The following is a 13,465-nucleotide window of genomic DNA, read 5'->3' on the forward strand; positions in this document are numbered from 1 at the left end:
AAACAAAACAAAAAAAATAAGTGACCAATATAGCCACCTTTCTTTACGATGACACTCAAAAGCCTTCCATCCATAGATTCTGTCAGTTGCTTGATCTGTTTACGATCAACATTGCGTGCAGCAGCCACCACAGCCTCCCTGACACTGTTCTGAGAGGTGTAATGTTTTCACTCCCTGTAGATCTCACATTTTATGAGGGACCACAGGTTCTCTATGGGGTTCAGATCAAGTGAACAAGGGGGGCATATCATTTTTACTTCTTTTAGACCTTTACTGGCCAGCCACGCTGTGGAGTATTTGGATGCATGTGATGGAGCATTGTCCTGCATGAAAATCATGTTTTTCTTGAACGATACTGACTTCTTCCTGTACCACTGCTTGAAGAAGATGTCTTCCAGAAACTGCCAGTAGGTCTGGGAGTTGAGCTTCACTCCATCCTCAACCCGAAAAGGTCCCACAAGTTCATCTTTGATGATACCAGCCCATACCAGTACCCCACCACCACCTTGCTGGCATCTGAGTTGGAGTGGAGCTCTCTGCCCTTTACTGATCCAGCCTTGGGCCCATCCATCTGGCCAATCAAGAGTCGCTCTCATTTCATCAGTCCATAAAACCTTAGAAAAATCAGTCTTAAGATATTTCTTGGCCCAGTCTTGATGTTTTATCTTATGTATCTTGTTGAAAGGTGGTCATTTTTCAGCCTTCCTTAGCTTGGCCATGTCCCTGAGTATGGCACACCTTGAGCTTTTTGATACTCCAGTAACGTTGCAGCTCTGAAATATGGCAAAACTGGTGGCAAATGGCATCTTGGCAGCTTCACGCTTGAGTTTCCTCAATTCATGGGCAGTTATTTTGCGCCTTTTTTTATCAACACACTTCTTGCGACCCTGTTGGCTATTTGCCATGAAATGCTTGATTGTTCGGTGATCACGCTTCAAAAGTTTGGCAATTTCAAGACTGCTGCATCCGTCTGCAAGAGATCTCACAATTTTCGACTTTTCAGAGTCCGTCAAATCTTTTTTCGGACCCATTTTGCCAAAGGAAAGGACGTTGCCTAATAATTAAGCACACCTTATATAGGGTCTTGATGTCATTAGACCACACCCCTCCTCATTACAGAGATGCAAATCACCTGATTTACATAATTGGCGGTTGGCTTTCAAGCCTATACAGCTTGGAGTAGGACAACATGTATAAAAAGGATGATGTGATCAAAATACTCATTTGCCTAATAATTCTGCACCCAGTGTATGAGAGAATAGAAAGGTAACTGATCCATTGTTCCTGTTTCTTTTAGTATGTGTATCATACCCATAGTATTACAGAATGACAGCCCTCCCCCGTACATAATAAAGCAATAAGGGGGGGGATCTCATGGCAACAGGCCCTAAAAGCTAGTTTATTCTGTTAAGAAAATGGTATGTCATATCGGGGTCAAGTTGAGGTCAGCAAGTCATCTGTGGTTGTCCCACGAGCAGTTAAAACCGGTTATAACCAGTTCTTTTGGAGTCTTTTTAACGGTTTTTGATTCATCTATTTGGGCATTGGCAAGCTTTTTAAAGATATAAATAGCCCTGTTTTTAGCGATTTTCCTCATATTGTGGTTATTAGAAGAAACGGAGATCCCACCCTCCCTCATGTTCTTTATTTTCTTACGCCGTGATGTTTTTATTTGTGGGGAAATCGCCCATTAGTTGGGCGAACTGGTTTTATAGTGGATAACTCTGGAAATTTTAGGAGTTGATTTATTAAAGTGGTGGATTATTTAACCTTTAAGCAACCCAGAATAAACATCTCGGCCATTTCTTCCAAAGATTGTCTTGTGTATTTATTTAATTGAATGAATGGGTCTTGTGTTGCCATGCACAATCTCTGCAGCACAGACATATACACAACATTGCTGCATGAACACAACTCTGTTGATACACTCCTCTGCTACATCAATACACAGCTCTCTGCTGCACACTTGTATACTCTACCATATTTTAAGTTCCTTACAGTTCTCTCAGTGATCAGGAAGTTAAGTGGCAGCATTCTTCTAGCTCAAACCTGGGCAAAGTGCAGGTCTCGGGTCATATCCGGCTGTCTCAGTCCGGCCCGCAGACCGAGACAGCCATGAGGCTGGAAAGCAAAGGTCACAGTGCCCGCCTGCTGGCTCTCTCCATTGTCTCCCTACACCCAGTCAGCGTTGGTGGAGGAGGGGCCTCCGGCCACTTCCTCCACCAATCAGCATGTGAAACAGCTGACGTGATGACATTTCACCACGTCAGCTGTGTACCACTGGACAGTCAGTGCACCAGAGACAGAAAGGAGCAGACCGGAACGGGACCGACGTGAGTATTTGGTGTTCTTTTTTCATGTGTATGAACATGGGGATTGTCTGGGGGTGACATACAGCACATGGGGATTCTCTGGGGGTGACATAAAGAACATGGGGATTCTATGGTGGTGACATACAGCACATGGGGATTCTCTGGGGGTGACATGCAGCACATGGGGATTCTCTGGGGGTGACATGCAGCACATGGGCATTCTCTGGGGTGACATAAAGCACATGGAAGGAGAAACACCGTGAGCACAACTTAAGTAATGGTGCTAAAGGTTGGGTTCCCAAACCAAGTAGTTATAAGTTATAAACCTAGCACTCAACTCTAGGATATTCAGAAGAATATTTATTGTAGTACGTAAAAAAATGTTTTGGTCAAATTTTGACCACCTTCAGTTACGTACAATACCAAATACGTGGTAATAGGTAATAAACTTATTGTGAAAATTCATGTGCTCTTAATTGGGGTGGTCCGTCCCACTGCCTGTTGTAGTATGCTTATAGAAGCCAGTAGATGGGGGAACATATGCACGTATGCTGTTTACTGGGGAGATCCGTCCCACAGCCTTGTGTTAGACAGTAGATGGGGCAGGACGTGCCTCCAGACACAGTATCCACTGCCTGTCTCTGCACATGGGCATTCTCTGGGGGTGACATACAGCACATGGGGATTCTCTGGGGGTGACACGCAGCACATGGGGCTGTGTGGGGCTCATGCAGTATCTATAGGGAGGCTGTGTGGGGCTCATGCAATATATGGGGAGGCTGTAGGGGCCTCATGCTGTACATGGGGAGGCTGTGTGGAGCCTCATGCTATACATGGAGAGGCTGTGTGGAGCCTCATGATGTACATGGAGAGGCTGTGTGTGGCTCATGCTGTATATGGGGAGGCTGTGTGTGGCTCATGCTGTATATGGGGAGGCTGTGTGTGGCTCATGCTGTATATGGGGAGGCTGTGTGTGGCTCATGCTGTATATGGGGAGGCTGTGTGTGGCTCATGCTGTATATGGGGAGGCTGTGTGTGGCTCATGCTGTATATGGGGAGGCTGTGTGTGGCTCATGCTGTATATGGGGAGGCTGTGTGTGGCTCATGCTGTATATGGGGAGGCTGTGTGTGGCTCATGCTGTATATGGGGAGGCTGTGTGTGGCTCATGCTGTATATAAGGGGCTGTGGGGGGGTTTCATACGATATACAGAAGGGGCTGTATTTGGGTTCAAAGAAATGTAGGGGGTGTCAGCATAGTTAATTTTGCTCAATATTAAGTGATACAATTAAAATTAATAAATTAGTATTGAGTAGAATTTATTTCAAGCTCTCTTCAACAGTCATGGTCTTTTATGTGGCACCTCGGAAAATGAATTGCCCACCCCTGTTCTAAATCATAAGAAACTTCCTCCGGACTATAAGTTACACTTTTTTGCAAGAAATATGTTGCTAAAAAACATGCATCTTACAATCAAAAAAATACAGTACATTTTCAGTTGTAAGAATAACTTGCATACATTAGAACATAATTTTAATATCAGATTAAAAAAAAAAAAATCACCAACCTTATAATCATTTCTCCACAAATTACTGACTTCAAGCTTATTTAAAACAATTTTCAGTAATGCGTGAAATTCCTCACAGGTACAATCTTCGATTAGTCTACTTATTAAGTGTTGCAGCTCTACTTCAGCATCTTGGAGTATCTCATAGTCGAACCAGGGACCTCAAAAGGAGGGGAAAAAAGCTGTTAAAAACACTAGAGAAAACAATTACTTGTTAACCTCTCTTTAAATATAAAAAAAAACAAAAAAAAAAAACTACCTGTCATTTTATTTAAACACAAAGTATCAAGAATTTGTAAAGTGTAAAGGATGCAATACATGGCTTTCTAATTATTTTAACCCCTTTCTTACATCAGACATAATGATCAGTCCATGTGACCTGGCACAATTTGACCATGGACGGATCATTACATCATCGCGATCAACCGCGCTAACAGAGGGTGCGCGGTCGATGGTGGCCGGGTGTCAGCTGATTCTCATAGCTGACAACCGACACTTTAACCCACGAAATACTGTGATCAAACAGATAGCAGCATTGCAGAAGCTGGCGCAGGGCTGACAGCCCCTCTGCTTTTGGATCGGATACCCCTCGGAGTGACGCGGGGTCCACATCGCTACTATGGTAAGCGGATGTCGTCATGACGACATACGGGTCTCACCAGAGTTCGGAAACTTGTTGATAATGCGCAGTGCATGATCAGCAAGTCTCCCTGTGAGTGCAGCACTGACAGCTTCTATGGCATGCAGATATCAAGCCCACGGCTTAGTAATGGAGAGGCGTCTATAAGACACCCCCATTACTAATCCTATAGTTGTCTTGTAAATACCCAGAATAAAGTCCCTTATTTGGAAAAAAATAACAGACTCCTTTATTAATCTCAATTAAACCATACTGACAACCATGCCTTACCCAAAGCAAAGCCCTCGATCTCCAGTAATAAAAATAAAAAAACAACAATATACCAAACCTGTCCATCGTTGTGTCCCACCCCGTAATCCATGTCTGGGGGATATACAGTTTTCAACCTGGATGGTGCCAAGATGCGACCTTCCCAGATGAAAACCACTGGTGAATGAGCTGTTGGGAATGCAGCGTCAGTGACTAGGGGTGACGTCATAGAGGTTACCTTTGGTCACTGAGCTCAGATTCCAAGCCGGGCTGAGCTGCGATCAGATCCCCGCTAGCACAGTGAGCGCGCGCTCACGGCACTAGCGGGGATCTCATCGAAGTTACCGCAGGTCAGCCCAGCTGTTGGCAATCATTTTCAGGAAGAAACTGAGTATTATCTGACAAAATTGCAGGGGTGTCAAAACTTTTGGCCACAACTAAGTCTGGACCGTTACTGGGTCATTCACACGCATGAATATGATGTAATCTAAACCATTTCATTGTAGCTCTGACAGAATGTGTATGATCGTGGTCCTGCTGGAAGGTGAACCTACGCTTGTCTCAGGCTTTTGCAGCTTCTAAAAAGGTTTTCCACCAGGATTTCCCTGTTTTTAGCTACATCCAGCCTCACATCAACTCAATAATAAGAATAATAAATTTATATAGCACCAACATATTCCGCAGCACTTTACAATTAAGCTGGGACATGTACAGAAAATAAAAACAAGACAAAGTAACACATAGTTTAACTTTTACAGGAGGGGTCAGGGTCTTTACGCAAGATTAAAATCTATCAAGGAAATGGGGGGATAAAACAGGTAAAAAGTGCTTGTCATGTATGGTCTTAGCCATCACTATGAAAAGTAAGGCATTTCAAATAAGCTGCATCCTAATCATTGATAAAGATGTTGAACAACACATGGCCCAGAACAGAGCCCTGTGGTACCCCACTTAAGACATTCTTCCAACTGGATGTGCAGCCATTTACAACCACTCTTTGGGTTTGATCACTAAGCCAGTTAACTGTATTTAGATTATCCATTCCATACTCTAAATACAGCTAACTGGCTTAGTGATCGAACACAAAGAGTGGTTGTAAATTGATGCACATCCAGTTGGAAGAATGTCTCAACTGAGGTACCACAGGGCTCTGTTCTGGGCCATGTGTTGTTCAACATCTTTATCAATGATTACGATGAAGGACTTGACAGTAAACTGATTAAAATTGCTGATGACACAAAGCTAGGAGGGATAGCTAATACTAGAGAAGAGAGAGCGGATTCAAAAAGATATAAATAAACTGGAGCAGTGGACAGCAACTAACAGAATAGTTTTTAACAGGGACAAAATGCAAAATACTACATCTGGGCAATAAAAATGAAAAAAGCATATACAGAATGTGAGGAATAGGGCTAAGCAACAGCACATGTGAAAAAGACTTGGGTATACAAATAGATGACACACTGCACATGAGTCAACAGTGTGTTGCAGCAGCAAAAAAGGCAAATACAATTCTAGGTCTAGGATGTATTAACAGAAGCATACAGTCTAGATCACGTGAAATAATTATTGCCCTCTACTCCTCTTTGGTCAGAACTCATCTGGAATACTGTGTCCAGGTTTGGGCCCCACATTTTAAAAAACACATCAACAAACTGGCTCAAGTTCAGAGAAGAGCGACCAGAATGGTGACCGATCTGCAAACCATGTCCTATGAGGAACGATTACAGGATTTGTGAATGTTTAGCTTGCAAACAATTTCCACAACAAAAGACTAGAAGCAATGTGATGAAACTGAAAAGGAGGAGACACAGATTAGATATTAGAAAAAACTTAGACAGGGTGATCAATGGAAGTCTACAAAGAGAGGTTGGACAGACATCTGTCTGGGATGATTTAGTGAATCCTGCTTTGAGCAGGGGGTTGGACCAGATGACCCAGGAGGAAGGAGGTCCCTTCCAACTTTATCATTCTACAATTCTAGCTACAAGTGATATTGGGCGTACGGAAGATGTGGAGACAGATGAATAGGAGGTAGCAGATTTGGAGAAAAATGTATAAAAAGGGAAAAAAGAAAAGTTAGATTAGTGAAGTGAGGCTTGTCTGAAAAAAAAAAAAAAAAAAATTGTACAGCAGTGCGCAGGCGCCGGGAAAGGTCAGAGAGACCCAGCACCTGCGCACTACAGGAGAAGTACACCTGCGCAGGAGCACGATGCCGGGGAGGAATGAAGCAAGCAGGAGGATGGCGTCACAGGGAGATGGGAGGCGCCGGACCCGGACCGCATCGGACCCCCCCCACCGGTGAGTATAATAAAACTTATTTTTCTTATCTTGCAGGTCGGATCGGGAGCTTATCTACAGCATTATAGAATGCTGTAGATAAGCCTTGAAAGGCAGAGGCCACATCTTATAGCGGCCAAAACAGCTGACAGGTTCCCTTTAAACCTGAGTTAAGTCACACAAAATACTTAATAAACAACATTTACCATATGTCTTTTTTTACATCAGGACAATCTTTGAAACAATTTTTTTTAAGAAGTTGGAAGGGTTAAAATTTTATCAGCAATTTCTAATTTTTCCAACAATTTTTTTTTCCTTTCTTTTTTAGAGACCACATAACTTTTGAAGTAACTTTGATGGGCCTGTATGACAGAAAATACCCAAAAGTGACACCATTCTAAAAATTGCACTCCTCAAACTGATCAAAATCACATCCAAGACGTTTATTAACATTACAGGTGCTTCACATGAACTAAAATAATGCGGAAGCAAAACATGAAAGTAGTACTTTTTCCTCCAAAAATATTTTAGCCGAAAATTTAGAATTTTCACAAGGGTACCAGAAAAAAATGCATAGTAAAATTTCTTGTGCAGTATCTCCTGAGTACACCGATACCCCATATGTTGTGGAAAACTTCTATTTGGGTGCACAGCAGGGTTCAGATGGAAGGAGCGCCATTGGACTATTGGAATGCCACTTGACTTTTGGAATGCCAAACTGTCTTGAATCATTAGCACATGCCATGTTGCATTTAGAGAGAGCCTGATGTGCCTAAACAGTGAAACATATGACCCAATTTAGGAAACTACACCCCTCAAAGAATTTATCTAGAGGTGTGGTGAGCACATTAAATTCAAAGGTGCTTCACGGAATTTTATAACGTTATGCTTTGAAAATGAAAAAATAATTATTTCCTGCAAAAATATTGGTTTTGCCCAAATTTTTCATTTTCACAGGGGTAAGGGTACGTGCACACGCTGCGGATTCATCCGCACGGATTTTGCAAAAACCGCAGATAATCCGCAGGTCAAAAGACCTGCGGATTATCTGCGGTTTTGCCTGCGGTTTGGTCCTGCGGATTCACTATCTCCACAATGGTGGAGATAGGAACCCGCAGCGGTTTCCGCAGAAAGAATTGACATGTCAATTCTTTCTGCGGATTCAAAACCGCAGCAAATCCGCGCGGATTTTTCCGCAGCGTCGGCACAGCGGTTTTTTTTTCCCATTCATTTGAATGGTACTGTACACCGCAGCTAAAGCTGCTGCGGGTCCGCAGCGGCCAAAACCGCTGCGGAAACGCAGCGGAATCCGCAGCGTGTGCACGTACCCTAACAGGAGCAGAATGGACCATACAATTTGTTGTGCAATTTATCCTGAACAGATACCCCACAAGTGGTCAAAAACTACTATTGAGGCACAGTACAAAGTTCAGAATGGAATAAGAGCTGTATTAGAGCTCAGATTTTGCTGGAATGGTTTGAGGGTGCTGCGTTACATTCACAGAGCCTTTGAGGTGCCAGAACATTATTAACACCCCATAAGTGACATTTTACAAACCATACCCCCCAATTAATTCATCTATCCCTATAACCCCCTCAAGTGAACCCAGTTTGGAAATTATACTCATTTGGGAATTTATCTACAGGTGTATTAAGGATTTCAATCCATATGTGTTTTCTAGAAACAAGAAATAGTTGATGTTGCAGAGTGAAAATTGCAAATCTGCTATTGCAGTGCCCAGTACATTATGCCCAGATCATGCTTCTGGAGACACGCACCTGTAATTTAGGCAGGCTCTCATCGCCACAGAAATGCCAAACATATGGATGCTAAAAGTGTTCTTTCGGCATACAGTTAGGTCCATATATATTTGGACAGAGACAACATTTTTCTAATTTTGGTTCTAGACATTACCACAATGAATTTTAAACAAAACAATTCAGATGTAGTTGAAGTTTAGACTTTCAGCTTTCATTTGAGGGTATCCACATTAAAATTGGATGAAGGGTTTAGGAGTTTCAGCTCCTTAACATGTGCCACCCTGTTTTTAAAGGGGCCAAAAGTAATTGGACAATTGACTCCAAGGCTATTTCATGGACAGGTGTGGGCAATCCCTTCGTTATCTCATTCTCAATAAAGCAGATAAAATCCTGGAGTTGATTTGAGGTATGGTGCTTGCATTTGGAAGGTTTTGCTTTGAAGGAAACATGTGGTCAAAGGAGCTCTCCATGCAGGTGAAACAAGCCATCCTTAAGCTGCAAAAACAGAGAAAACCCATCCGAGAAATTGATACATTAGGAGTGGTAAAATCTACAGTTTGGTACATCCTGAGAAAGAAAGCAAGCACTGGTGAACTCATCAATGCAAAAAGACCTGGGCGCCCACGGAAGACAACAGTGGTGGATGATGTCAGAATAATCTCCATGAAGAGAAACCCCTTCACAACAGCCAACCAAGTGAACAACACTCTCCAGGAGGTAGGCGTATCAATATCCAAATCTAACAAAGAGAAGACTGCATGAAAGTAAATAAAGAGGGCTCACTGCACGGTGCAAGCCACTCATAAGCATCAAGAATCAAAACGCTAGACTGGACTTTGCTAAAAAACATCTAAAAAAGCCAGCATAGTTCTGGAAGAACATTCTTTGGACAGATGAAACCAAAATCAACCTCTACCAGAATGATGGAAAGAGAAAAGTATGGCGAAGGCGTGGTACAGCTCATGAGCCAAAGAATACCACATCATCTGTAAAACACGGCAGAGGCAGTGTGATGGCTTGGGCATGCATGGCTGCCAGCACTGGGTCACTAGTGTTTATTGATGTGACACAGGACAGAAGCAGCCGAATGAATTCTGAGGTATTCAGAGCCATACTGTGTGCTCAGATCCAGCCAAATGCAGCCAAACTGATTGGTCGTGGTTTCATACTACAGATGGACAATGCCCCAAAACATAAAGCAAAAGCAACACAGGAGTTTATTAAAGCAAAGAAGTGGAATATTCTTGAATGGCCAAGTCAGTCACCTGATCTCAACCCAATTGAGCATGCATTTCACTTGTTAAAGACTAAACCAGACAGGCCCACAAACAAACAGCAACTGAAAACCACCGCAGTGAAGGCCTGGCAGAGCATCAAAAAGGAGGAAACAGTGTCTGGTGATGTCCATAAGTTGAAGACTTCAGGCAGTCATTGCCAACAAAGGGTTTTCAACCAAGTACTAGAAATGAACATTTTTGTCACGGTCCTGTTAAGGTCGGCGTGCAGCCACCGCTGAGCAAGGACTCACCCACACTGCAGAGGGGCCCAGGGTCAGACACGGCCGGATAGTTCAGGCAAACAGGATCTGGACAAGCTAAAGTCAGTGAGCAGTGAATGACCTACGGTCATGTAACTGCAAGGGGGCGGGGCTTAGCATCCTGCTGCCAGAGATAGGCAGAACACTAATACAGGAATTCTCAAAGTCAGACAAACCGGGTCATACCCAAAGATAACAGTAAAGTACCAGGGATGAGACAGAACGGAGAGTCGGGGCCAGGCAGTGGTCAAAGCCAAACAGGCATAGGAGGTACGAAGCAGAATCCAACAAGCAGTATCCAGAGAACAGACCGAGTCATACACAGAGTATCAGATAAACAAGAAAACAGCACAAACACACTCAGGGGTCACCACACTATGCCAAGGGCAAAAGTATAACTGACGGGGATAGGAGATTCCTGAGGCTATAAGAAGCTTTTCCCAGAACCAGGGAGAGGCCACAATCATAAGCCCCAGGTGTACAGGTAAGGCCTTTTTCACACATCAGTTTTTGTCCATCAGTCAAGACCCGCCATTTTGCAAAAAAAAACGGATCCGCCATTTTGCTTGGCGGATCAGTTTTTTTTCCCCATTGAGTTGCATTACCGGCGGATCTTGACGGATGGCCATCCGTTGGATCCTTTTTTTGCGGATCCGCCAAAATGTTGCCGTCCGCCGACATGCCTGAACGGAGCATGTAACGTTTTTTCGGGCAGCAGGATCTGCACTTCACACTGCGCATGCCCGAAAGACTTCAATCAGCCTGAAATTTAACCCTAAAGTCTGTTCTGGTGGCTGGATAAAAAAAAAATCTCTCTCCTCCCCGGGCTACGGTTCCTTTAAAATTCTTCATTCATCGGATCCGTCAAAAAAACAGTCCGGTGGCTTCCGTTCACATCAGTTTACCAACGGATCCGCTTTCCGCTATTTTGGCGGATTTTAACTGACACAAAAAACTGAAGTGTGAAACAGGCCTAAGCCTGCAATGGGAACACAACCTTTAACCCCAGAAATGCCAGTCATCAGCACTGGTTCTAGACATTAACCCCACATGTGCGAGTCAAACCCGCACTGAGATCATGACAGTACCCCCCTTCTCAACGGGGGGGGGGGGGCCTCTGGACCCCCAGGTTGTACTTCTAGGCAGCTCAAAATCAGAATAAGGGAACATCTACATGATATTGGTAGTACAAATAATTACACACGTAATATTTCGGCAGTTTCCAAACATTTTATTGAGCATCATGCCCGCAATACATCGCACCTCAAAGTTCGGGGTATAGAACGAGTTAATTTATCATCTCGGGGGGGGGGGGGGGGGGGGGGGGAGACATCAGGCGATGCCTCCTTACCAGAGAAGCATTTTGGATATACCATCTAAATACAAGACATCCTAATGGTCTTAATAAAAGACACGATTTATTTATTGTTAATTTTATTGTGCACATAAGTGTTGTAATATGTGTGTTCAAATTGATTGGTTTGTAATGTCACGTGATTTTTGTACGCTGTTTTATTCGTCAACCACACATATATATTCAATCGAAGGTAGATTTCCAGCATGGCTTTGACAAAGACCGCCAGGTCGAAACGCGTAGCCTGTTCCCTTCTGCTGTGGTGTGGTCATATAGAGAGTTTCTCGAATTGTATATTTTAAACATTTTCCATTAAAGAAGATTTTACTAGCAGCTGGAGCTGTTATCCTTCCTCCTGATCTTTGACGTGAGTCTACACGGAGCTCTGAGTTTCTGCTTTCATTTTCTAGTGAGCTGGCTTCGTTTTCTATTTCTAATACCCCCAGGCTTGTCCGGGTACTTAGCATGGAAAGCCCGCACAAGGCGATCAGCATGCATCAACCGGGCCGGTACCCAGGACCTGTCTTCCGGTCCATACCCCATCCAATGAGCCAGGTACTGTACCGACTGCCAAACCAACCTGGAATCTACGATATGACCAACCTCGTACTCCACCTGCGCCTCGACCAAAACAGGAGGAGCAGCGGACTCGGAGTCTCCCCGGACTGCTTCAAAAGGTTTCAGTAGAGATTTGTGGAAGATGTTAGGGATCTTGAAAGAGGGTGGAAGGCACAGCCTATACGCCAATGGATTGATTTTTTCCACAATCTTGTATGGGCCAATGAATTTGGGCCCAACTTGGCTAAAGGAACCTTCAACTTAATGTTTCGCGTGGAGCGCCAAACCTTGTCTCCAACCTGAAACGTGGGCCCTGGTGTTCGTTTCCTGTCTGCAAAAAACTTATACCTGCCCTGAGACCTAGATATACTCCACTGGACTTCTGCCCACGTATTCTGTAATCGCTGAACAGAGCCCTCAGCCCCGGGACACCCCGAGTCCAGACGAGAAAACTCACCAAAATGAGTACTGAACCCATAATTGATCAAAAAAGGAGTTATACTCGTGGATTGACTCACCCGACTATTGAAGGCAAATTCAGCCAACAGCAGTGCATCGTATCAGTCATTCTGTCTAGCAGAGGTTAGACACCTGAGGATCTGTTCCAGGGACTGGTTAGTGCGTTCCGTCTGACCATTGCTCTCAGGATGGTATGCAGACGAAAAGGACAGAGACATCCCTAATTTTTTGCAGAAAGCACGCCAAAACTTAGCCACAAACTGCACACCACGATCAGACACCACATTCAGGGGTACCCCATGCAACCAGATCACATGCTGCACAAACAACCTGGACAACGTCTCAGCTGACGGTAGTGCGGACAGGGGTACAAAATGAGCCTGCTTAGAAAACCTGTCCACCACTACCCATACCACCGAATTACCCTTCGATGGAGGGAGATTGGTAACAAAATCCATGGATAAGTGAGTCCATGGTCTTTCAGGCACTGCCAAAGGCATCAGCTCCCCTGCCGGCCGACTATGAAAGCTTTTAGAACGAGCGCAGACCCCACAACCAGCAATTAATTTTTTTATGTTCAAACCAAGGGTAGGCCACCAAAAGATCCTAGCCACCGCCATACGCGTGGCTGAAATACCAGGGTGAGCACTCAGCTTGGATTCATGGAACTCCTGCAAGAGTTTCAGGCGAAGTTGCTCTGGGACAAACAACTTCCCCTCCGGCTTACCCGCCGGGGCCCGCGACTGGGA

General features: G+C 44.1%; 1 protein-coding gene across 5 annotated transcripts in view; it reads right to left on the reverse strand.

Annotated features, from left to right (window-relative positions):
• Window positions 1-13,465, reverse strand: part of URB2 (URB2 ribosome biogenesis homolog) — a 164,576-nt gene that overhangs the window by 81,690 nt on the left and 69,421 nt on the right. For all 5 annotated transcript variants that reach the window (XM_073552083.1, XM_073552084.1, XM_073552085.1 and 2 more), the window contains exon 5: window positions 3,879-4,039. In XM_073552083.1, coding sequence (XP_073408184.1) covers window positions 3,879-4,039 — 161 coding nt within the window. The remainder of the gene's footprint in view (window positions 1-3,878; window positions 4,040-13,465) is intronic.

The sequence above is a fragment of the Dendrobates tinctorius genome, unplaced genomic scaffold (assembly GCF_039654945.1).
Source record: "Dendrobates tinctorius isolate UK_male_01 unplaced genomic scaffold, ASM3965494v1 ptg000184l, whole genome shotgun sequence".
Lineage (NCBI taxonomy): Eukaryota > Metazoa > Chordata > Amphibia > Anura > Dendrobatidae > Dendrobates > Dendrobates tinctorius.